The 22,901-nt window shown below is 46.7% G+C and overlaps 2 protein-coding genes across 2 annotated transcripts in view; one reads left to right on the top strand and one right to left on the bottom strand.

Moving 5' to 3' along the window:
• Positions 1-10,641: 10,641 nt before the first annotated feature.
• PNMA2 (PNMA family member 2) lies at positions 10,642-18,588 on the bottom strand. Its single transcript, XM_045852979.1, is given in 4 exon segments — positions 10,642-11,539; positions 11,541-12,486; positions 12,774-12,906; positions 18,482-18,588. Coding segments are annotated over 2 exon segments (1,083 nt in total). The 5' UTR covers positions 11,994-12,486; positions 12,774-12,906; positions 18,482-18,588; the 3' UTR covers positions 10,642-10,909.
• A 199-nt stretch (positions 18,589-18,787) lies between these two features.
• Positions 18,788-22,901, top strand: part of DPYSL2 (dihydropyrimidinase like 2) — a 103,002-nt gene continuing 98,888 nt past the window's right edge. The window contains exon 1 of the mRNA XM_045852976.1: positions 18,788-19,295. Coding sequence (XP_045708932.1) covers positions 18,942-19,295 — 354 coding nt within the window. The 5' untranslated portion in view covers positions 18,788-18,941. The remainder of the gene's footprint in view (positions 19,296-22,901) is intronic.

Here is a 22,901-nt window from a genome sequence, read left to right on the forward strand (position 1 = left end):
ATCAGGCCCTTCTGGACAATCCTGAAGTAAGTGTAAAAACCTCTAATACCTTAAATCCAACCTCCTTAATGCCTATAGAATCACCTCTAGACTTGACCCAATTCCTGTTCAGCGATTATTAATCTTACCTATTCCATCAGGACTGACTTGCTAGACCAATCCTTAGGAAACCCTGAGAACAGTGGTTCACTGATGGAAGCCACTTTGTATAGAATGGACAGTGAAAGGTGCAATATGTAGTAGTTAGTTTGCATGACACCATTGAGGCACAACCTCTTCCACTCTTGATCTTGGTTCAAAAGCTGAAATTATAGCTCTTATGCAAGCTCTCATTCTAGAACAAGGAAAAAGAATGAATATGTATATGTATCCCAAATATTCCTTCCTTGTTCTGGGCACTCATGTTGCCATATAGAGAGAAAGGGGGCTCCTTACTTTTAGGAATTCCCCCAGTAAACATGGACCAGAAATCCTAAATCTATTAGAAGCAGTTAAGCTCCCTGAACAAGTGACAGTCATACATTGCAAAGGTCACCAGAAGGATATATCCCCTATCTCCCAGGGAAATAGAAGAGCAGACCAAGAGACTAACAATTGCTGGGTTTGCTATTGCCAAGCACAATACAGTGAGTGAGGACTACCCCTAACAGTACTTTGGGCCACTAATCTCTTACACCTGTATCTTTAATGTATTTGTTAAATTTATATCTTCTAGACTCAAATCAGGATGCCACACCAGGATGATGATGCTCCAGGGTTTTCAACCAATCCTTAAGGAATCCAATGTGAACACCTTATAACATGCAGTATCCATGCTGGTCTCAGAAATTCCTCCTGAACAAGTGATGAGATAGGGTGAGAGTTTCACAGTTCTCAGGAGGCAAGGCCTACTTTTCTGTCCCAGCAGGAAGTAGATATAGAAAATTGACCATCCTTCCTCAGTAACCCCAAAAAGAATTTTTGGGAACTATGTCTCTCAGCGGGAAGTTGAGGCAGGAGAGAGAATAGGAAATCCTGAGACACTGCAGCTGTTAGCATCCTGATTTCTGAGAATTGCCTTGTGAGGCCTGATAATAGTTATCATTGTGGTTTCCTCCCTGAATGGGCAGTCAAGGAGGATTGTGGGAAATCATATATGCAGAAGCTTACATAAAAACCCTATAGACTTCTGGCCAAGATGGAGGCATAGGTAGACACACTGTGCCTCCTCACACAACAAAAAATAAGGACAACAAACATTTAGGAACAAAAAAACAACCAGTACTGACTGAAAATTGAACTGTATGGAAGTCTGACAACCAAGGAGTTAGACACATTCATCCAGACCAACAGGAAGGACGGAGTTGGGTGGCCAGGCGGAGAGGGGTTGTGGCAAAAAAGCGGTGGCTGGTGGACCCGGGGCATGCAAGATGGCAGTGGGCAGACCCAGCAAGGTGGTGGATTATGGAAGGATGTGGCGCACAAGGCGGCTGGCTGACTGGGTGGTCCCACATTCACACGCAGATAAAGGAGGCAAAACTGGAGAGCGACACAGATGGTGCAACCCAGGGCCCCAGCACAGGGAAATGAAGCATCAAAACACCAATTGAAAACATCTGTGGGTGTTGAGGTTCCAGGAGAGACTCCCAGCCTCACAGGAGAGTTTGTTGGAGAGACCCACAGGGACTCAGGATGTACACAAACCCACCCACATGAGAATCAGCACCAGGAGGGCCAGCTTGCTTGGGGGAAGTGGCAGAAGTGACTGAAATCTGGCAGAGAGTGGAGCAAGTGCCACTGTTCCCTCTTGGACCCCTCCCCTACATACAGCCTCACAACCCAGGGACTGGGTTGCCCCACCCTGGTGAACACCTAAGGCTCCACCCCTCACTACATAACAGGCATGTCAAGACAAAAAAAAAAAATGGCCCAAATGAAAGAACAAATCAAAGCTCCAGAAAAAATACAACTAAGCAACAAAGAGATAGCTAACCTATTAGATGCGCAGTTCAAAGCACTGGTGGTCAGGATGCTCACAGAATTGGTTGAATGTGGTTGCAAATTAGATGAAAAAATGAAGGCTACACTAAGTGAAATAAAGGAAAATGTACAGGGATCCAATAGTGATGGGAAGGAAACTGGGATTCAAATAAATGGAGAGGACCAGAAGGAAGAAAGAAACAACCAAACAGAAAAGAATGAAGAAATAAGAATTCAAAAAAAAAATGAGGAGAGGCTTAGGAACCTCCAGAACATCTCTAAACATTCCAACATCCGAATTTTAGGAGTACCAGAAGGAGAAGAGGAAGAGCAACAAGTGGAAAAGTTATTTGAACAAATAATGAAGGAGAACTTCCCCAATCTGGCAAAGGAAATAGACTTCCAGGAAGTCCAGGAAGCTCAGAGAGTCCCAAAGAAGTTGTACCCAAGGAGGAACACACCAAGGCACATCATAATTACATTAGCCAAGATTAAAATGAAGGAGAGAATCCTAGAAGTAGCAAGAGAAAAGGAGACAGTTACCTACAAAGGAGTTCCCATGAGACTGTCAGCTGATTTCTCAAAAGAGACTTTGCAGGCAAGAAGGGGCTGGAAAGAAGTATTCCAAGTCATGAAAGGCAAGGACCTACATCCAAGATTGCTGGGAACCACCCTGCCTGGAATCAGAAGCTGTAACCCAACCCGCCCTCCCCCCCTCCGCCAAGGCTAAGGCTGAGGGAACAACCTTGGACCATAAGCCAGCAAGGAGACAAAAGCTTATCTCCCTGGCAGAAGTGCCACTTCTGCTCCTTTTACTTCACCCTGCCTGGCCCCCAATGCTTGGTCGGTTAGCCAATGACAGGTAAGATTCCTCAAGGAGGGAACAACCTAAGACAGGCACCATCACATGGGAGGCCCCCAAGGAAGGACTTTTGGGGCTACAGCAAAAGGGGGTGATGGACCCTCACCCCTCAGCTTTGACATAGCCTGAGTCCTCATTGTCTGCGATAAAATCTCCTAATCTCTTGGCTGCCTTAGTTCCCTCGCTCCACCTAAGCCTGAAACAATGACAGAGGGTGGTGCAGCCCTGTGCTGGAAAGGGCAGGTTCCCCGGGTGATCAGGCCTAAGAAAGAATATGTACGATCCTGTGAAATCTGCTTTGTTTAGAATGCTCTCAATGAAATGATAAGGATCCAAGCAAGAAGTAAGTTTGTTCCTCAAAGTTTTTTTACAGCTCTTTGATCCTGACTCAGAATAGGCCCTCGGAGTTCCTTGTTATCTATTGTTTGATCCTTACTTCCTGGCAAGGATTAATGAGCTTTACCTGAATTCCTGTGCAAACGAACCCAATAAAAGCCCATTGAGGAACAGGCTCCTGGCCCTTCTCCTTTGAGAGATTGGCCACCTTTCCTCCCCAAGCAGATCATGTCTTGGTAGACTTATTCTCATCCATGGTGGCTGGGGGGGCCCTGTGGGCAGAGCCCCCCCCGCCACAAGATTGCTCTATTCAGCAAAGATTTCATTTAGAATGGAAGGGCAGATAAAGTGCTTCTCAGGTAAGGTCAAGTTAAAGGAGTTCATCATCACCAAGCCCTTATTATATGAAATGTTAAAGGAACTTATCTAAGAAAAAGAAGATAAAAAACATGTACAGTAAAATGACAGCAAACTCACAGTTATTAACAACCATACTTAAAACAAAAACAAACTAAGCAAACAGCTAGAACAGGAACAGAACCACAGACATAAAGATCACATGGAGGGTTATCAACAAGGGAGTGGGAGGAGGAAAGAGGGGGAAAAGGTACAGAGAATAAGTAGCATAGATGGTAGGTATAAAATAGACAGGGTGAGGGTAAGAATAGTATGGGAAATGTAGAAGCTAAAGAACTTATGACACATGGACATGAACTAAAGGGGGGGAATGTGTGTGGGAGAAGGTGTGCAGGGTGGAGGGGAATGAAGGGGGAAAATGGGACAACTGTAATAGCATAATTAATACAATATATTAAAAAAAAGAACACTAACCTATGCAAAAAAATAAAACAACCCTATAAAGCCTGTAGCTGTTCAATAGAAGAGAGCCTTCTCTGGCCAGAGAATGCCTGCTCCCGTGTCTTGGGAAGTGTACTTTTCTTAATAAATTACCTGCTTGCTTTGCTTTATAATATCTGTGTGGTCAGTCCGATTCTTTGTTTGTGATTGCCAAGAACCTGGACCCCATCTCCATAGGCAGCAGCAGCACAGTAGGTATGTTTACACCCGGATCACCACATACACATCGGTGACATGTTGAACTATGGTGCTATGACAGCTATGACATCCCTACATGATAGGAACCTTTCAGCTCCATTATAATCTCATGGGACCACCATCACATATGTGGTCTGTTGTTGACCAAAATGTCATTATGTGCACATGACTGCAATAAAATAAGAACACAAATTAATAAAATAATGTTAAAGAGATTAGACAGACCCAAAGATAGATTCTTTGAAAAAGATCAATGAAATAGCTAGACTTCTCAGAATATTAACTCAGAAAGAGAAAATAACCCACAACTAATTAATATTAGGAATAAAAAAGGAAACATAATGATAGAAGCATTGATCACTTAAAACATCTGAAGAGAACATTAACAAATGTACCTATATATTTGAAAAACTTAAACAAAATGAAAAAAAATGAGAAAATCTGATCTGCTAAAATTGATGCCAGAAGAAAATATAAAACCTAAGTGTTCCAATTAACATTGAAGAAAGCCAATCAATAGTTAGAAGTTTCTCACCAGTTGCCCCAACTACCCACATTGCTAGCCACCTCCAAATATATTCCAGGCTCAGATAATTTTAAAAGCAAATTTTTACTAAACCTTGGCCAAACACTCCCTATTTATCCAGTGGTTTAAGATGTTATTGCCATCTTTTGACCTCTGTATTTTCTTATGATAAGTCAGCAGTAATTCCTATCATTCCTCTGCATGTAATACACCTTTTTTCCTATGGCTGCTTTCCAGATCTTCTTAGTCTACAGCAATTCATCTTTAGTTACAGCAGTTTGACTATGATGTGCCTATATGTAATTTTCTTCATATTTACTCTGTTTGGGGTTGTTGTTCCTCTGCTGCATTTTGTTCCACTCCTTGCCTATTTGTAGGTTTTAACTTCTCTGTTGCTCTGTCATTTGTTTCAGACATAGGTTGGAAATTCCAGGACTGGGGTAGATAGGTAGGAGGCACCCATGGGCTCCTCTGCATCTCTCCTTGTTCCTTAGTATGTATTAGTTCCCAACCCCATGCCTATGACGGCTTTGTCTACTTCATAAGCAGATGCCCAGTTCAAGTTAATCTGCCCATTCTTGGCAAACACCATAGCCCACCTGGAAACAGAGGAGGAGATGCACCCAGAACTTATCCCTTGCATTACAACTTTAATGGATTCCTAAGCTGAGCCTAAAATATTCTAGTTACCAGTGGAATGCGTTTCAGACCCATGCCATCACACGTTCTGAAGTGGCAAAGAACTTTTGGAGGGATTGCTCCCAAGCACTTCTGCTGCTGCTAAGCACAGTGTCCTGGTGAGGAAGTATGACCCAGAGATTCTGCAGTTCTGCCACGTTTTCCCTTTAGAGATCTGCTAAAAGCCTATCTGAAGCCTTCACCCCACATTGCCACACGTTGACCATAAAACCAGGCCAGTGACAGGGCTTGGGAATCTAAACAATTACTGCCTCAGTTGTAGACCCATTCATCAGGCCGACGTTGGAAGTGGCCCTGACAGCTCTGGGTTAGTAGATGTTTCTCTCAAGCTGCAGTACACCTGGCCCTAGACGTCCACAGATGCCTTAGGCTCACATAAAGTCTTTCTCATTAGAAGCTTTGAAGTGTCCACTAGCCACTATTTACAATGGCAGGGTTCCCAAGCTCAAGCGTCATCAGGGGCCAATGTCATATGGGATGTTGCCAGGGACTGCAACATGATGGCCAGTCAGCTGAACTCAGTACTCCTTATTCACCAACTTGGCTTCTACAGACTTATCTGTGTTCATTGACAGTATAAAGCTGACTTTTGTAGAAGGAAATCCTGCTATTTGTGACATGGATGAGCTAGAGGGCATTATACCAAGTGAAGTAAGCCAGACACAGAAAAATAAATCCTGTATTATTTCACTTACATGTGGAATCCAAAAATGTCACATTCATAAAAGCAGAGAGTAGAATGGTAGTTGCTAGGGGCAGGGTGTGTGTGGAAGTGGGTAAATGTTGGTCAAGGTTAACAACCTCACTCATGCAGTATGAATGAGTTCTGGAGATGTGATGCACAGCGCGGTGACTATAGTTAACAGTAGCGCATTGTGTACTTGAAACTTGCTTAGAGAACAGGTCATAAGGATTCTCACTCCTTTCCCACTCCCTGCTCAACAAACACAAAATGGTAACTATATGAGATGATGGGTGTGTGAATTAGCTTGATTGTGGAGATCATTTCACAATGCATACATACATCAAAACATCACATTTACTTTTAAATATATATACACATTTATTTCTTTATTATACCTTAATAAAGCTGGAGAAAAATGAAGTTTACTTTTGTGACAATTGCTTTTATTTCAAGGAAGCCTATTTCAGTAATTGAATTTGTCGGCCCAGCTATTGTACCAAGAAGCCAGGAAAGACCTTCAGTGGGTCTGCCTTCAGGCCATGCAGAGCAGGGGCAGGCCTGTGACAGGATGGGGTGGGGGAGCCTCCCCTGCCTCCCTGGGACTTCCTGCAATGGCTCTCAGCACCACCATACCTTCTGAGAAACTCCTCCTTTTGGTAACCTGTCCCTTCAAGGGCAAGTGGGGGAGGGCAGATTGGAAAAAGTCTCAGCTGTTGCTCAAAACAGCCCAATTAGTGGACAGCTCCAGCTGGTGTCCTGAGAGACTGACATCCTACACCTTTCGTTTTTTATTCTGATGGAATTGATTTTGGTATATACTTCTGGAGTTACTCTAGTTTTTGAGAAAATGTCCATTAGGGATATCAAGAACCACATGGGCACATCAGAGAGGTGAATGGATACAGCTCTGGATGAGGGACAACCCCTAAGCTTGTTGCAGGGGGTGGCTGGCTCTGGAGAAGCCTGTCTGGAGGCAGGTCTTCTACCCAAGAGAGCTTCTCCCTGGGGAACCCAAGGAGCCCGGCCCACTCTGACAAAAGTGGATGGGAGAGATGTCTACCATGATCCTAGGTCTTTAGATTATCCCAAGATTATGTTGGTGGTCAACAAAAACAAACCTTTGGCACGTTGGACAATTCTGTCTCAGATCCTTTTACTTAATGTCAATGTTTCATGTCAGGCTCCACCCCTTCAAAAGTCTGGCTTCTGACCCTTTGCTCTCCCAGTCTTGACTTGCAAAACACTCAAACATGCTTTATGTTCTTTAGATGACCCCAGCCAGATTCAATCCTTTGTGGGCCCCTCATTTGCCTTTGCTAATGCTCTGTTAAGGTTTGTCAGGACTGGCCCACAGTGAGGGGTGGTTCTGAACAGATAAGCATGTACCAGGAAGGAATGAATGTTTGCAAATGGGGAAGTAATGATGGTGGCCCCAAAGAAATGATACTGTCACGCCCCATCTCTCCTGATGTGGGGGGACTGAGTAACTTCCATTCAAGGGACATGAGGGCGGCAGATTACCAGGAGAACCAGCAGTCAATATGAGGAATATGTATTGAGGAATACGAGGACAGGGTATTCTGCTCGGACACTGAAGTTATAGGCTAGTTTGTTTAGGACATGTGGACTATCCAGTAGGCATGTTGGAGGGTTTCATAGGCCAGCACTGGTGAGTAAGCACAGGGTAGCATGCACATGGCAGGGAAGTGAGAACTGATGATGAGAGTTTTCCATTTAGGATGGATAGCAAAAGGAAATAGGAAGGGAGGCTTGGCAGGCCTGGCTGTTCCAGGTGGAGACGTCAGTTGACACCTGAGGCCTGAAGAGGCTGATGGCCCTGGTGAGAAGTTACTGCGACGGTGGGCTGTGTAACCCTGGGGGCCTCCCGAGGGTTGGGACTGGAGACGTTCAGTACAAGGTGAGTCCAATCGCCTAGGAGGTTTTTGCTTCAATCACTGGGAGAGAATGTTGGGTATCCCTTAGGACACTCGTCTTGTAATGGGTTGATTGCCACTGTGTGCTGCCCAATGAGGAATGCTCCCCCACTGTACTGCAGAAAAGACTAAGGGGAACAGTTTCGAGGGGGCGAAAGGCGAGAGAAATTTTTCACCCTGCACATCTATGTAGCAGAATATGACTTCATCCAATAAACACATTATTTCAGCCGTTGGTCATTTCACTGTTGGCCGAACAGAGGCTGGCGAGTTTGTGTGCACAGGTCCTTGTGTAAGCAAATAAGTTGAAGGTCTCTGAGGGACCTGGCCTCCATCTGTCATTTCTTGCATTTTACAAGGGAAATTGATGATTGGGGTGGGGGGGTCTGAGCCTTCTGTCATCCCTGGAGACAGAGTCCCAGTGTTCTTATTCTAGCATTTTGCTCTCAGGTTTTCATGTCTATCAGAGTTCAAGACCTTTTGGCATTGGAGTGATTTTCTAACTGCCTACATTTTTTTTTTTTTACTAATAAAACCCCTTAAAGTAATAGCTTATACAAAATCACACTGCATGAAACAGAAAAAACTCAGAATTTTATTGGCATGTATTTATTTTATAACTTCACACTTACAACATTTTACTTCATATATTATGGATAAATGAAAATAACGAGGGCACTTTCATAAATACAAAAACACATCAAATGAGGGTGCACTGGATAACTATACCACTTTGGTTGAACAGTATTTAAAGACAAATAATCACAATGATACTTAAAAAAAAATACCTTTCTTACAATCTCAGGATATTCTTCAATTAAAATGATCCATGATCAGAAAGAATGTATTGTTTCAAAGTTGAATTACTAGGAATAGTCAACCATGGCTGGAATACTTGTTACAGAAAAACAAACACGAAATATTCAAACTTACCATAAGAGCTAAACTGGTTTCTAATGCAAAGTTGTCACACTTGACTGACAGATTACATATTTATTTGTTATGGCACAACTGTTAGAACAAAAAAGAGTGTGCATTGGGCTGACAGTACACATCAAGAAAATAATGTCTCAATGTATTGAGGCCTTTTTGTATTCTAGACATCATGGTAAGTGCTTAAAATGTCATTTGATCTTAATGTAATGAACCTATTCTATTACCTTACCATTCTGATGAGGAAACTGATGTTCAGAGGAATTAAGCAACTTTGCTGTACACACAAAGCTCCCATGATGTGCTACATCAACCAGCACTTTGCTGAACGGTGCCCACCACTCTATTTGTACACTTGACATCAAGGACACTCATAAGCCTGATTAAATCCTCGAGAGGAGCTACAGACCCCTTAATCTATGGCCATTAAGAGAAGGTTGGCTGCCTGCTCCGATAGTGCCAGGGAACCTTTTTCCAAGGTCTGCATACAGTGAATCAGTACCAAAACAAAAGTGAGCCTGCTAGGGAATGCCTAGGTGTTCAGTGGTGGCTATCAATACGTTTGTGTCTACCTATTATTCATTAGTGATATAAGGGGTTTGAAATACATTTTAAAGGTGGAACTGCTGAAAAACCTCAGCACAGTTTGAAAACCATGATCGTGGAGGAGGGCAGATTAGTAAGAATCCGAGAGTTCTCAACTCCTGCCTTGGCTCTGCCTCTTGTTAGCAATTTGATATAGAGGAGACCACTGAACTCCTTGAAGCTTCTGTTTTTTTCAAAGAGCAAAATTATACTGCATTGGGGTTGCTGTACACAGTAAATGACACATGCATGACATCTGGCACTAAGCCCTCAATAAACGGGAGTTCCGTATCCCTCCTCTCTGCCTTCCGTCACCATCAAAAAGCTCCCCTAACCAGCAGGGCCTGCTCACTAAATCCAAACTCTTCTGCATGCCCTCCTGTAATATCTGCCCTTCTTGAGGGGACCTCTCATGCTCGGAACCTCTTGAAAGCAGGGATTGGGCTGAATCATGTGTCCTCAGGGCCTAAGGCCAAGCCTGGACTGTCGACCTGACACCTAGCAGAGAAGTAAGAAACCTGCAGGTGAAGATGGTTGTCTTCATTGGGCAATGACACTTCTAGGGACATCATGAGTTGATTTATGCAGAAGGTTCTACAGCTTCCACCCCCTCCACGAGGCTGTCGCTCTCCAGGAGTGGCTGTGCTCCTGTGACTGCTGCCTCCTTGAGCGGCGCCTATGCCACTTCAAGTGCGAGGAATTGGCTGATTTGACAAAGGCAACACCTGACAAGTCAAAAAGCTTGGAGTTTTAGGTAGATTACAAAAGATACTTTTTCTTGCGTCGATTCTTTCTTCTTTGTTCTGGGTAAACTTTGGTCTGTTGGGGGTTCTTACAGGAAACCTGAAGTTTCTTTTCACATTTAAAATTTATTGCTGTATCACATTGAAAATTTAATCTTTTAAAAAAGATTTTATTTATTTATTTTTACAGAGAGGGGAAGGGAGGGCGAAAGAGAGGGAGAGAAACATCGATGTGCAAGAGATATATGTATCTATTGGTAGCCTCTCACACACCCCCAACTGGGGACCCAGCCTGCAATCCAGGCATGTGCCCTGACTGGGAATCGAGCTGGTGATCTTTCAGTTTGCAGGCTGGCACTCAATCCACTGAGTCACACCAGCCAGGGTAAAAATTTTTTATCTTTTGTTGATTAGTAGTCTAGGTAGGGTTCAAGAAACTCTCAGATAATTTTTTCTTAGGAAGAATCAAGGCCTGGCTTGAATGCCTTGACTTCTATTGCATTCATTAGAGAAAAGAATATGGAAAAAGTCTTCACCTGGTAAAATGAATGCTCCTAGGCCAGGGTGGTAGGTCCCAGTCTGGGTCAGCTTTTAGTCATCTGCCTCATTGTCCCAGTGGCCATAGCTGCCGCTTGCATCTGGCTCTTCAATGGTCTCATTTTCAAAAGAAGCCTCTTTCTCCTCCCGGATCACCTTCATTAACTCAAAGAAGCTGGGGAGCAGCCATTGGTCTTTGAGCTCCCTCAGCCTGCACCGTAAGACCAAGCTGAGGCTCACCCCGGCCATGACCTGCTCCAGGCGGACCTGATCTGCGATATTCCTGGGGATGGCCCGTTTCTCCACTGTCTTCCTGGGCAGGGTCTCCAACTGCAGCACAGAGGCTGAGACTTCCTTACCTTCCTCCTGATAGGTCTTCAGATACCTCACCTGGGAGGTCCTGCGGCTCTCCAGGCTTCTGAACACTTGCTTAAATGCCTCCAAACACTCCACACTTACAGACAGGTCGTCTACCTGCACTGGGCGCATGAGGTCCAGGGCGGGGCCCCAGAAGCTTTCCATCAGCCACCTTTTCTTTTCTGCCACCGGCCACTCTTTGACTATCTCCATGGATTGTTCCCACCAGATTTCAAAGGGCTCTTCCTCTGGGCTGGGCACGGTGCTCCCCGAGAACACTCTCAGCTTTGGGCACCTCATGGGGAGCAGGGGCTGAGGGGTGTGGGCAGGAGACTGCCTGTTCCAACACGTGGGCTAGGAACTCTGGGGACATGTAGGGCGCTGTAGCTGGAGACACTCCCTCATGCCCAAGGGCTTGGAACACACCTGGGACTGTCTGCCCCTCCTTTTCTAGAAAGAGGTTCAGTCTTTCAAGAAATTCAGTGTCCTGGTTAGGAGTCTTAAAGATTACTTTCCAGACAAGCCCCCTCCCCTGAACCTCACGGGAGATCGCTGAGACATCAGTGTCCTCCTGAAGCCCCAGCAGGGCAGCACTGGCACTCTCCTGCTTCGGGAATATCTTGCCCAGCAGCCTACACCCTCCCAGAGGCTGCAGTGTCTCCTGGAGCACCTCCCAAATCTCAGCCTTGTCGCACTCCAGGGGGATGCCCGTGATCATCAGTGACTTGCGGTCATCTGCATTCACGATCCGGCACCAGTCCTCCAGCAGTGCCAGCGCCATCACTGCGGGCCTATATTTGCTCTAATTCTAGGGGTACAATTAATTCGTGGGGCAGGTAGGTGCTCCCTTAGGATTCCAAGTGTCCTGGATAAACTCCTGAACTTATAACTTACCAGGGAATGGGTTTCAGGTCAGCTCATGCCAACTGCAGTTGCAAAGTCTTCCAGTCTAGCTACCCTTACTTGTCCAGTGGCAAGAACTCAGCACTTCTGGTTCTGTCTCTAAACCTGACCCAAGGAGTGTGATTAGTGAATTGGTTAGGATAGCACTGCTGCCAGTGGCTCAGCAGGTACATGGCTGCTGTTTCTCTCCTGGATGCTAGCAGCCATGGGGTGGTGTTGACCCTTCCTCGGCGAGGGAGGCATGGACCAGAGCTGCTCTCACACTCTCTGGGTCTCTGCCACTTCACGTCCCTCTGGTCAGTGTGTGGACGCCTCCACTCTTGCCCCCAGATGTCCTAGAGAGAAGTCTCAAGGCAGAGTGTCTGGGCCTCCTAGTGAAATAAGGGGCAGTTACCACACCACCCTCTCCTTCCCAGGAAGCATGCATACTCTGGTTACTCTGGGTAGACTGGGGTTCTACCCTACATTGTAGTTGTGCCTATCTCACTGTATCAGATCTCTTTGCTTAGAGTGACCTTTTTTTCCTGTTGGGTCACTGCAATCTGGCTTCCTCACCATTCGCTCATTGGACATGCCAATTGATGTCTGAGCCCAGCTGTGGCCAGGGCTCAAGGTCCATCCCACGTGAAGGATGAAATCAGGACTTGTGGCTACTTACCTGTTTACGTGCTCCCAAATGTTCTGGAGAGTCAAGGAGCTTGTTTATTCAGCTTCTAGTGCAGGCAGATGTCACCCAATTCCACACAATGACTGTGCCTGGATGCTCCTTAGCTCCATCAAGTCACACTGCCCTGTTACACATAAATAATAATGGTGTGTTTTTATGGGTCGATAATATCCAGTAATGAAGACTGTTAATGCACTTATTCAAAAAATATGACAACCCACTTCCGGCAAGATGGAGGCATAGGTGGACACACCGTACCTCCATGCACAACCAAGATTAGAACAACAACAATTTAGAGGCAGAATAACACCCAGAACTGACAGAGAATTTATCTGAATGGAAGTCGGACAGCCAAGACGTTGAAGTAGACCCATTCATCCAGACCGGTAGGAGGGACAAGCGTGGGTCGCGGTGGTGGAGTGCGAGGAGAGCTGGGCACCTAAGGCAACCAGGAGCGAGTAAGCCATCTGGGGTGCACAGAGGGTGGACCCTGAGTTCGCAAACGGCAACTGGCGGACCCAGTGAGGCTGCGATTGTGGACCAGGACGGAGCATGCAGCCCAGGATTCCAGAGAAGGGACTGAGATCCCAGGAGAGTGGGGCTGCCGCCATTGTTCCCTCCTGCCCCCACCCCCGCCCCCACATACAACCTCACAATCTAGTGACTGGGGTGCCCAGCCCTGGTGAACACCTAAGGCTCCGCCCCTCACGGTAACAAGAGTGACCAGACCAGGAAAAAAAAAAGAGAGAGCAATGGCTCAAATAGAAGAACAAATCAATGCCCCAGAACTCATCCTTTTGAGCGACCAAGAAATAGCTAACTTATCAGATGCACAGTTCAAAACACTGGTGATCAGGAAGCTCACAGAATTGGTTGATTTTGGTCGCAAATTAGATGAAAAAATGCAGGTTACCATAAAAGAGATGAAGGAAGATGCACAGAGAACCAACAGTGATAGGAAGGAAACTGGGACTCAAAACAATAGAGTGGACCAGAAGGAAGAAAAAAACAAACAGGAAATAATGAAGAAATAAGAATTCAAAAAAACGAGGAGAAGCTTAGGAACCTCCAGGACATCTTTAAACGTTCCAACATCCGAATTATAGGGGTACCAGAAGGGAAAGAGGAAAAGCAACAGATTGAACACATAATAAAGGAGAACTTCCCCATTTTGGCAAAGGAAATAGACTTCCAGGAAATCCAGGAAGCTCAGAGAGCCCCAAAGAAGTTGGACCCAAGAAGAAACACACCAAGGCACATCATAATTACATTAGCCAAGGTAAAAACGAAGGAGAGAATCCTAGAAGCAGCAAGAGATAAGGGGACAGTAACCTACAAAGGAGTTCCCATCAGACTGTCAGCTGATTTCTCAAAAGGGACCTTACAGGCAAGAAGGGGCTGGAAAGAAATATTCCAAGTCATGAAAGACAAGGACCTACATCCAAGATTGCTCTATCCGGCAAAGCTTTCATTTAGAATGGAAGGGCAGATAAAGTGCTTCTCAGATAAGGTCACGTTAAAGGAGTTCATCATCACCAAGCCCTTATTTTATGAAATGTTAAAGGGACTCATCTAAGAAAAGAAGATAAAGAAAAAAAACATGTACAGTAAAAGGACAGCAAACTCACAATTATTAACAACCACACCTAAAGCAAAACCAAAAGAAACTAAGCAAACAACTAGAACAGGAACAGAACCACAGAAATGGAGATCACATGGAGGGTTAGCAACAGGGGAGTGGGAGGAGGAGAGAGGGGGAAAAGGCACAGAGAATAAGTAGCATAGATTGTAGGTTGAAAATAGATAGGGGGAGGGTAAGGATAGTATGGGAAATGTAGAAGCTAAAGAACTTATAAGTATGACACATGGGCATGAACTAAAGGGGGGAATGTGGGTGGGAGAGGGTGTACAGGGTGGAGGGGAGTGAAGGGGGGAAATGGGACAACTGTAATAGCATAATCAATAAAATATATTAAAAAATATGACAATCCTTCACAATGTAATTAAGTCTACTAAACAATATAATTGCTTCAGTTCTTTGATTAAAAAATCCAATGAGAAGTTATTCAAACATTTATATCTAATTTAATATCAATATAACAATATAACATATACTTTAATATAATAATGTAGGCACAATAATTTAATAGCAGTTTAGCAATTTTTTAAAATCTCAGGGTCAAATAAGCTTGGAATTATGAATTCATTCTCTTGTTATGTTTGGGCAGGCTTTGCAACTGCACAAGGTGTTGCCTTTGTTATGAATGTTAAGTTACTAACATGCTACCTTCTTCGTAGCATTTGAACTTGAGCAGGGTCATTTGAAGAAAAAGGAACAGAGAGGGAGGGCCAGTGGAGAACGGGTCAGGTACAAGGGGAAGAGTGCTGACATCCCCAGCTACTGCTGTGGAGTGGGGTCCACATGCCACAGATGCAGACCTGAGGCCCCAGAGGCAGCTACTCCTACAGCAGGTGCACTTCCCCAGTCCTTCTGGAAGCTTCTCAAGGTATGGTGCGTGCCAAGGGCCAGGAAGGCAAAATGATGGGTAGAGCCTTGGCCCAGCAGCCCTAGGTATCTGAGCCCAGTGATTTCTCTATGCCTCACTTTCCCCTTCTGACATGTGGATACGGGGGGAGTTTGGCGGAGGGAACTTTCCTCTTCTTTGTAATATTTTGAGGAAATATGAAATATAAAAAGGCATCAAATGCCCAGGAAGAAATATCTCCAAGGTCCACATGATGACTGCTATGCTGAGGTTAGGCTACCTTTGGGTAGCTTCTTCCTCCAAGGGCAATCCCTCCCTGCAAGGCAACCTTCAGAAACAACGATGGCAAGTGATTCATGGTCCTTGATACACCAAATCCATGGATTGAAATATTTGGATAAGAAAAAATGTATTTTCTAACATAAAGATAAGACTGGTTATTAAACAAACAAACAAAAAAAGAACTAGCCCTTGTTGGTGTGCTCAGTGGATTGAGTGCCTATCCGTGAACTAAAGGGTTGCTGGTTCGATTCCCAGTCAGGTCACATCAAAAGAAACTAAAAGCTACTGTTCTCATGCTTCGTTTCCACTGAGGGTAGGCGGTTGCAGCCTGTCCAGGTAAAAGGACCGAAGCTTCTGGGTCAGGAGACAGCACTTCCCGGCGCACACCTGATGCGGGTGGCTGTCCTGGGGCTGCGCTGACCAGCACGGGAAAGGGAGCAGGGTGCCGTCCTTGTCTACGGGACTGGAAGGAGGAGTTGGGCGGGGGTGTGCCCCGACGTCGACTTGAGGACACGCAAGAAGATCCATAAACAAAACCAGATGGATGTTAGCAAAACCATAAGTCAAAGCGGGAGCCTTAAGACAAGGGAGCAACAGGAGTTGGTGGGTTGTAAGGCAGGGTGGGGTGTGGGATGTGGCCACACCCAGTGAGTGGTTTAGGCAGGTCCCAAAAGAGGACAAGGGGTGATATTTAAGTTGGTGGGTATAATGGGAAAGAAAATCGAGTAGGAAGTTCAGGAAGATATTATGGAAGCCACCGAAGTCTATGGAACGTGTATGTTAATTAAACAGCCCTGGACAGAGCGGGGCTCTGGAAAGGAGACAGGGCGTGGGGCATTTGGCTATGAGGGGTTGCGATGAGAAAAGATTAAACATGTCAAGAGTGATAAAAACGAAAAAGAAAATGAGATAAATGTTCCAACCTCACTTCCTCTGTTAAAGCTGCCTCTTCAAAATGTCCTCTCCCCACAAAGGATGATCTATTTAAAATGTCCTTTTCCCCTAACCGGTGTGGCTCGGCTGGGCCACATGCCACAAAGCAAAAGGTCACTCAGTCCCTGGTCACTGAGTCCCCAGTCAGGGCACACACCTGGGTTGGTTGCGGGCCACAACTCTAGCGCAGGGCACGCAAGAGGCAACCACACATTGATGTTTCCCTCTCTTCCTCCCTCCTTTCCCCTTTCTCTAACAATAAATAAATAAATAAATAAATAAATAAATAAATAAATAAATAAATAATCTAAAAAAATAAAGATTGGTTGGACAAGGAACCAGACTTTCACATGGAAGATCCCCACTGGGTTTGGTCCTTTAATTAAGATAGTGACCTTGGAAAAAGCCTCTCAATCTCTCAATCTCAGGTTCCTACACTGGAAAGCGGTGATGGTAAAGCACTCCTCTCCCCCAGCAGAGGAAATGATGCAATTATGGTGGAAGCACTTGCTTCAAATGCAAAGCGTATAAGGTTCGGTTCTAAGTCCAAAGCGCACCTCTGGTTCTCTCAGCCTCAACATTTGCATTTCTCTTCTTCCTCCTTCTCCCCTTCTAGTTCGGAGACTCTCCTGCCTCCAGCCCCCACCCCACTGTGGCGGGCTCATCCTGAAACTGTGACTGGTTGTCCTCCAAATTTTACTCCATTTACCAAACTACCCCTCCCAATTGGGGGAGGGGAGAGTATCAGAACTTAATCCTTCAAGGGGCAAGGGCTGACAATGGGACAACATCCTTGATCACACTGTCGGGAGCAATGGCCCTGCACTAAACAGCCTTTTAGCCCAAAACCCTCCTGGTTACTGAGCTTGCCCACACCTCCCTCTTGAGACGCCAAAGGATGGGCATCATCTCGGCAGATGGGCTCATCTCGGCAGAGTTTTGCCACTGTGGAAAGAGGGGTGGGGCTGTAACCAACTGGATGGAGGGACTGATACAAGGAAAAACGTGGGGGAGGCGAGTAAGCAGCGGAGAACCGTCAAGGACCGTGCTGGTGGCACAAGTCAAAATGCTTCCTGGATGCCCAGCAACCCCGTGGCTATGGCTGGTCTAAGCGCACATACACAACAAAGCCCCACAATTTTGCCTGCTTTGCCACACACAATTCAAAGCACCCGATCACAGACAGAACCCCATCTCCTACCCCACACTGGACACGTGCGTCCGCACTTAACGCCTCGGCCACGCGACTCTGGCGCAGTGCGCAACTGGGGGGAGGGAGCACCAGACCGGGAAGGGCTGGAGATTTGGGGATTGGGCTCTTCCTCTCTTCTTTTTTGGGGGGAGGGGGGTGAAGAAGACACCAAATCGAGACATTCTCTACGCCCTTCTTGGCGTAGAGGCACAGTTAACGGTAGGTACGTAGCGCCCTCCCACACGCTGTCTGCACAACCACCCACTGTATGTATTAGTGGTCGTGCTCGGCCGGGCTTTGCAGACTGCACTCTTGGCTGCACTCCGGCGGGCCGGGCCGTAGACCTGTGTCTCTCTCCCCAACCCCACACCCATCATTTGCTATGCCCCTCTTCATTTTCCCCCGCCATGCTGTGCCCCCCCCCCCGCCCCCACCTCTGTGGATGAACTAAGTAGAACCTTCCTGTTTCAACCTCTGCTCCCAAGAGCCCACCAAAACCAGTGGGTAGACCGAAGCTTTGGTGTCTTGTGCGAGGTACGGCCCCCACCTCTCTGCGAGGCCTGCTTCATCCCTTCCCCACGCTCAGTGGGGCCCCTTCCTCTCTCCTCGGGTGTCCTGGCACCAGCCAGTTTGCCCCCCTTTCCCCATCCATCACCTCACGCCCCGGGCAAGGGAAGGAGCCTTCCGGCCCACCTCCGAAATGCTGTAGGGAAGAGGCGCCAGGGCCGGATTGGTGGAAGAGAAGGGCGCTGGGCCAGGGGCTGCGCCCTCGGATCTCCGCCCCCGCGTGCCAGTCGCGCACTCACCCTGGAGCTGACCTCGGTCAGCGGTCCCTCGGCTTCACACCCCTTAGTCAGTCGTCTGGCCGCTTCACTTCCGGAGCGCGGGGCTCCGGGCTGCGCGGCCCTCCCTCCCTCCCCAGCGCCCAGTCCCCTCCCGGGCGCCCCGCCCACGCCCCGCCCGCCGCTGCCGGGAACTGGCAGCTTCTGGCTCCCGCTGCCGCAACGGCCACCCTCCCAGACCCAACTTTGCAGCTGCCGGGAGCTCGCGCGGCGGCGGGGGGCGTGGGCAGGGAGGGGAGATAGCGGGGGTCAGGGGGAGGGACTGGAAGGGAGGGTCGCCCACTCGCCTGCTCCGCTTCCTCTCTGTGCACCTTGCGGTAGGCAGAGAGCGGCAGCAGCCGGGGGGCTGTGCACAGAGAGAGGCAGACTTAGGGACCGCAGACGGACGGACAGACGGAGGGAACCCTCCCCGACCCCCCATACCATGGCCGAGAAGAAGCAGTCTGGGAAGGCGGCAGAGGACGAAGAGGTCCCTTCCTTTTTTAAAAACCTGGGTTCAGGCAGCCCCAAGCCTCGGCAGAAATTCTGTGGCATGTTCTGCCCAGTGGAAGGGTCCTCGGAGAACAAGACCATCGACTTCGATTCGCTCTCGGTGGGCCGGGGCTCGGGGCAGGTGGTGGCTCAGCAGCGGGACGTCGCCCACTTGGGCCCCGACCCGCAGCCGCCGTACTCCCGGCAGGGCCGGCGCACCGGCGGGGAGCCATCTGTTGAATCGGGCCGGAAGGTGGAGATTCGAAGGGCCTCGGGCAAGGAAGCCCTGCAGAACATCTACGACCAGGTTGGTTATGGGGGGAGGGGAAGGTTTGAGAAGGAGGACAGGGCAGGGGGATCGCCCCTCCCTCGCATCCCAGCCTGCCCACCGCCCTGCCCTTCCCCACATCTGTACTAGAGCTCCACCCTAACCTGCCCTTCTCCACGCTTTGGTGCGGAGGGGCTCGGCTCGGCTCGGCGGTGGGCGGCTGTGTGCCCACAAAGGCTGCCCGCGCCTCCCTGGGTCTAGGAGGTGGAGGATGATGGGGAAAGGATGGGCCGATCCCCGGCGGGAGGTCGCGTGGTGGGGGGTGGGGATGGGCGGTGGTTCCATTCTTCTTAAATCCTCCCAGGCGGCTTCCGATTGCAGCTCTGGCTGTGTGTCCCACCCTTTTCTTTAAGGCGACTCAGCTTGCGGTGGAGGGCTCGTGAAAAGGGCCGCGGGCTCCCCGGGGGTCGGGAGGGCGGGGGCTCCGACGGCTGCTCCCCTCCGCGCGCTGCGCGTCCTGCGCGCTCTACACCACACCGCCTCCCACGCGCTCCGCGCTCGCGTCCGGATCTGGAGGCCAGTACCATGGTCAGCTCCTCCCGGAGGATCTCACCACCCTGACTCGGGTTCGCAAAGTGAGAAGAACCAGGCAGGCGGTGGAGTCACCCGAGGAAACCCAGATGCTCCTAAATAGCCCATGTGGAGAACAAAGTTCCGCTAAGTATCTCTCAGCCAGGGCTTCCCAGAGCGCGCTCGCCCTATTTGGGAGGTGCTTTGGAGATGGGGGACTAAGTGGATTATCTTCAAAGGGTAAAAAGAAAAGGAAAGAAAAGAAAAGGGGAAAACCCTTCACATATGAATAGATTGTCAAAAATGGATGGGACTCCCTGTACTGCGTTGATGGGTAGGTAACAAAGGGGATCAACTTGGTAAACCTTGATTTTAGAAAATGTTATTCACCAATGGCAAATATGAACAGTGTGCATTTCAAGTGCAGTTGTTTTCTCACACCACAGTCTTTTTTTCTTTATCAAAGAGACCCTCATACTTGTGCAATCCCCTCCCCCTCCCCCACAGCCTTAATTTTTTCAACTGATGAATTGCAGTACGCAATGTTTCATCACTTGTTTGCTGTTTCTGTCCCAGGGCCATTGCTGAAGATGAGAAATCAGTTAATGATTGATTATTTATTGAATACCTATTGTGTGCTTTGTCTTGCAGGGCTGGGGGAAGGTTAGTTATATGAAAAGTTTAAGGCAATTTCTTCCTACAGGGCCTCCAGAGTAGTAGGGAGTGGTCCAGTGATCCCACAAGTATCTTGTGGCAGCAGTCAGGCTGTGTGCTCACAACGAACACATCAGAAAACCATGAACAATTGGTGATTGATGGCCCAAACGTGTTTCCTGATGTGGCAGAGAGTTTTGCAGCTTTTTACTCTTATAGAGTCAATTCTAGGAAAGATAAACCACTTGCTGTCATGTTCAAAGATGGGGCAACTAATTACTTAATTGATTCCTCTTCCTCTAGCCCAGTCTTGAGATCTGTTTACATAGGGGCTACCTGATATTCATATTTCACCAAGTCAACCAGAAAAAACTTAATCCGAAAAACTCACTTTGTTCCAATTGATTAGACAAACTTTTAAAATTGAAGTAAAAGTTTCTAACCATGTAACTAATACTGAAAGCAGAGTGAGGGTGAAATAACTTCCCTACAGGAGTACATGGAGTGAGGCCAAGCCATGAGCATACAGCATCACAGTTACATGAGTATTCTCAGCTTCAACTCTCTGTGCTTGCTGGTGATTCTAAGGACTTTAAGGGAGTGGGAAATGCTGTGAGATAAGAAAGAGATCCTTTAAAACATGGCGACTCAGGCAGAGATGAAAAGTGGCCACTTCACTAATGATGGCAGTAAATTAAAACTTGAGTTTGAAAGGCACATTTCACTGGGTTGAATCACACATCTTTTTTTCTGTTCCTTTAGAATCATAGTCATGATCATCAGAGCTAGTTACTTGAACACACTCCAAATTTCATAGAAATTCTAAATTGTAAGTCTAGGGCACGTGGAAGAAGGAACTTTATTTTCTGAAAGATTTTATTTATTTATTTTTAGAGAGTGGGGAAGGGAGGGAGAGAAACATCAATATGAGAGAGAAACATCAATGTGCAAGAGATACATTGATTGGTTGTCTCTCCAACGCCCCCAGCTGGGGCCTGGCCTGCAACTCAGGCATGTGCCATGATTGAGAATCGAACCAGTGACCTTTCGGTTCACAGGCCAGCACTCAATTCACTGAGTCACACCAGCCAGCGCTCTTCTTTTTTTTTTTTTTAAGTTGAGGTAAAATTTCCATAACATAAAATTCTCATTTTAACCATTTTAGTCGACAATCCAGTGACTTTAGTACATCACAGTGTTGTGCAGCCATCACTACGGTCTAATTTCAGAACATTTTCATCACTCCAGAATGGAACTCCATGTCCGTGAAGCAGTCACGTCCTGTTGCCCCCCACCCTCACCCCCACCTTTGGCAATCACGATTCTGCTTTCTCTCTCCCTGGAGGTGCCTGTTCTGGACATTTTGCGTAAATGGAATCATATCTTACGTAGCCTTTTGTGTCTAGCTTCTCTCATGTAGTGACATGCTTTCAAGGTTCATTCACATTGTAGCTGTGTCAGTCCTTCCTTCCTCTTTATCATGTGACAATATGCATTGTTTGTATACAGCACATTTATTTACCATTCACCAGTTGATGGACATTTAGATTGGTTTCACTTTTGGGCTGTTATGAGTAATACTGCTATTAGCATTCTTTTAAAAGTTTTTGTTTAAGCTAGTGTCTTTAGTTCACTCAGCTATATACAAAGGAGGGAAATCGCTGGGTCATACGACAATTCTGTGTTTAGCTTTTGGAACAACTGCCAAACTGTTTTCCACAATTTTACCACCTTTTTCCATCCCTGCCAACAAAGGGTCCCAATGTCTGCACATCCTCCACAGCACTGGTTATTTTCCTTTTTCACTAATTATAAACATCCTAGTGAGTGGGAAACGGTGTCTCATTGTGGTTTGACTTCGTATTTCCTTAATGATTAGTGATGTTGAGCATCTTTTCATGTGCTTGTTGGCTGTATATCTTCTTTGGAAAAATATCTATTCAAGTCCCTTGTGAATTTTTAAAATTGAGTTGTTTGTTTCTTGTTGAGTTACAGGAGTTCTTTACATATTTTGAATACTAGCCCCTTATCAGATACTTTATCCGCAAATAATGTTCTCCTGTTCTGTGGATTCTCTTTTCATTTTCTAGAGTGTCCTTTGATGCACAAAAGTTTTTAATTTTGATGAAGTCCAGTTTACCTATATTTTCTTTTAATGCTTATGCTTTTGATGTTAGTTATTCCTGGCTGTTCTAGGACTGCTGGATCTGCCAGGGAAGTTCCAGAACTTCATTTCCTAAAATGATGTTCATGTAACTAAATTCTAGTGTTTTATGGGAACTTAAATTTAATTAGGAATAGCATTTGCAGGTTAGTGTTCTCGAGTGCTTTGGGTACTGCGTAGGTCTGGTTTTTCTGTATCAGGATCCTATTCATGCAAAGAAAGTCCCTCTGTGTGTGTGTGCATTCACACATATATGT

This window comes from Phyllostomus hastatus, unplaced genomic scaffold (genome assembly GCF_019186645.2).
Source record: "Phyllostomus hastatus isolate PE091 unplaced genomic scaffold, TTU_PhHast_1.1 phas_contig_98, whole genome shotgun sequence".
NCBI lineage: Eukaryota > Metazoa > Chordata > Mammalia > Chiroptera > Phyllostomidae > Phyllostomus > Phyllostomus hastatus.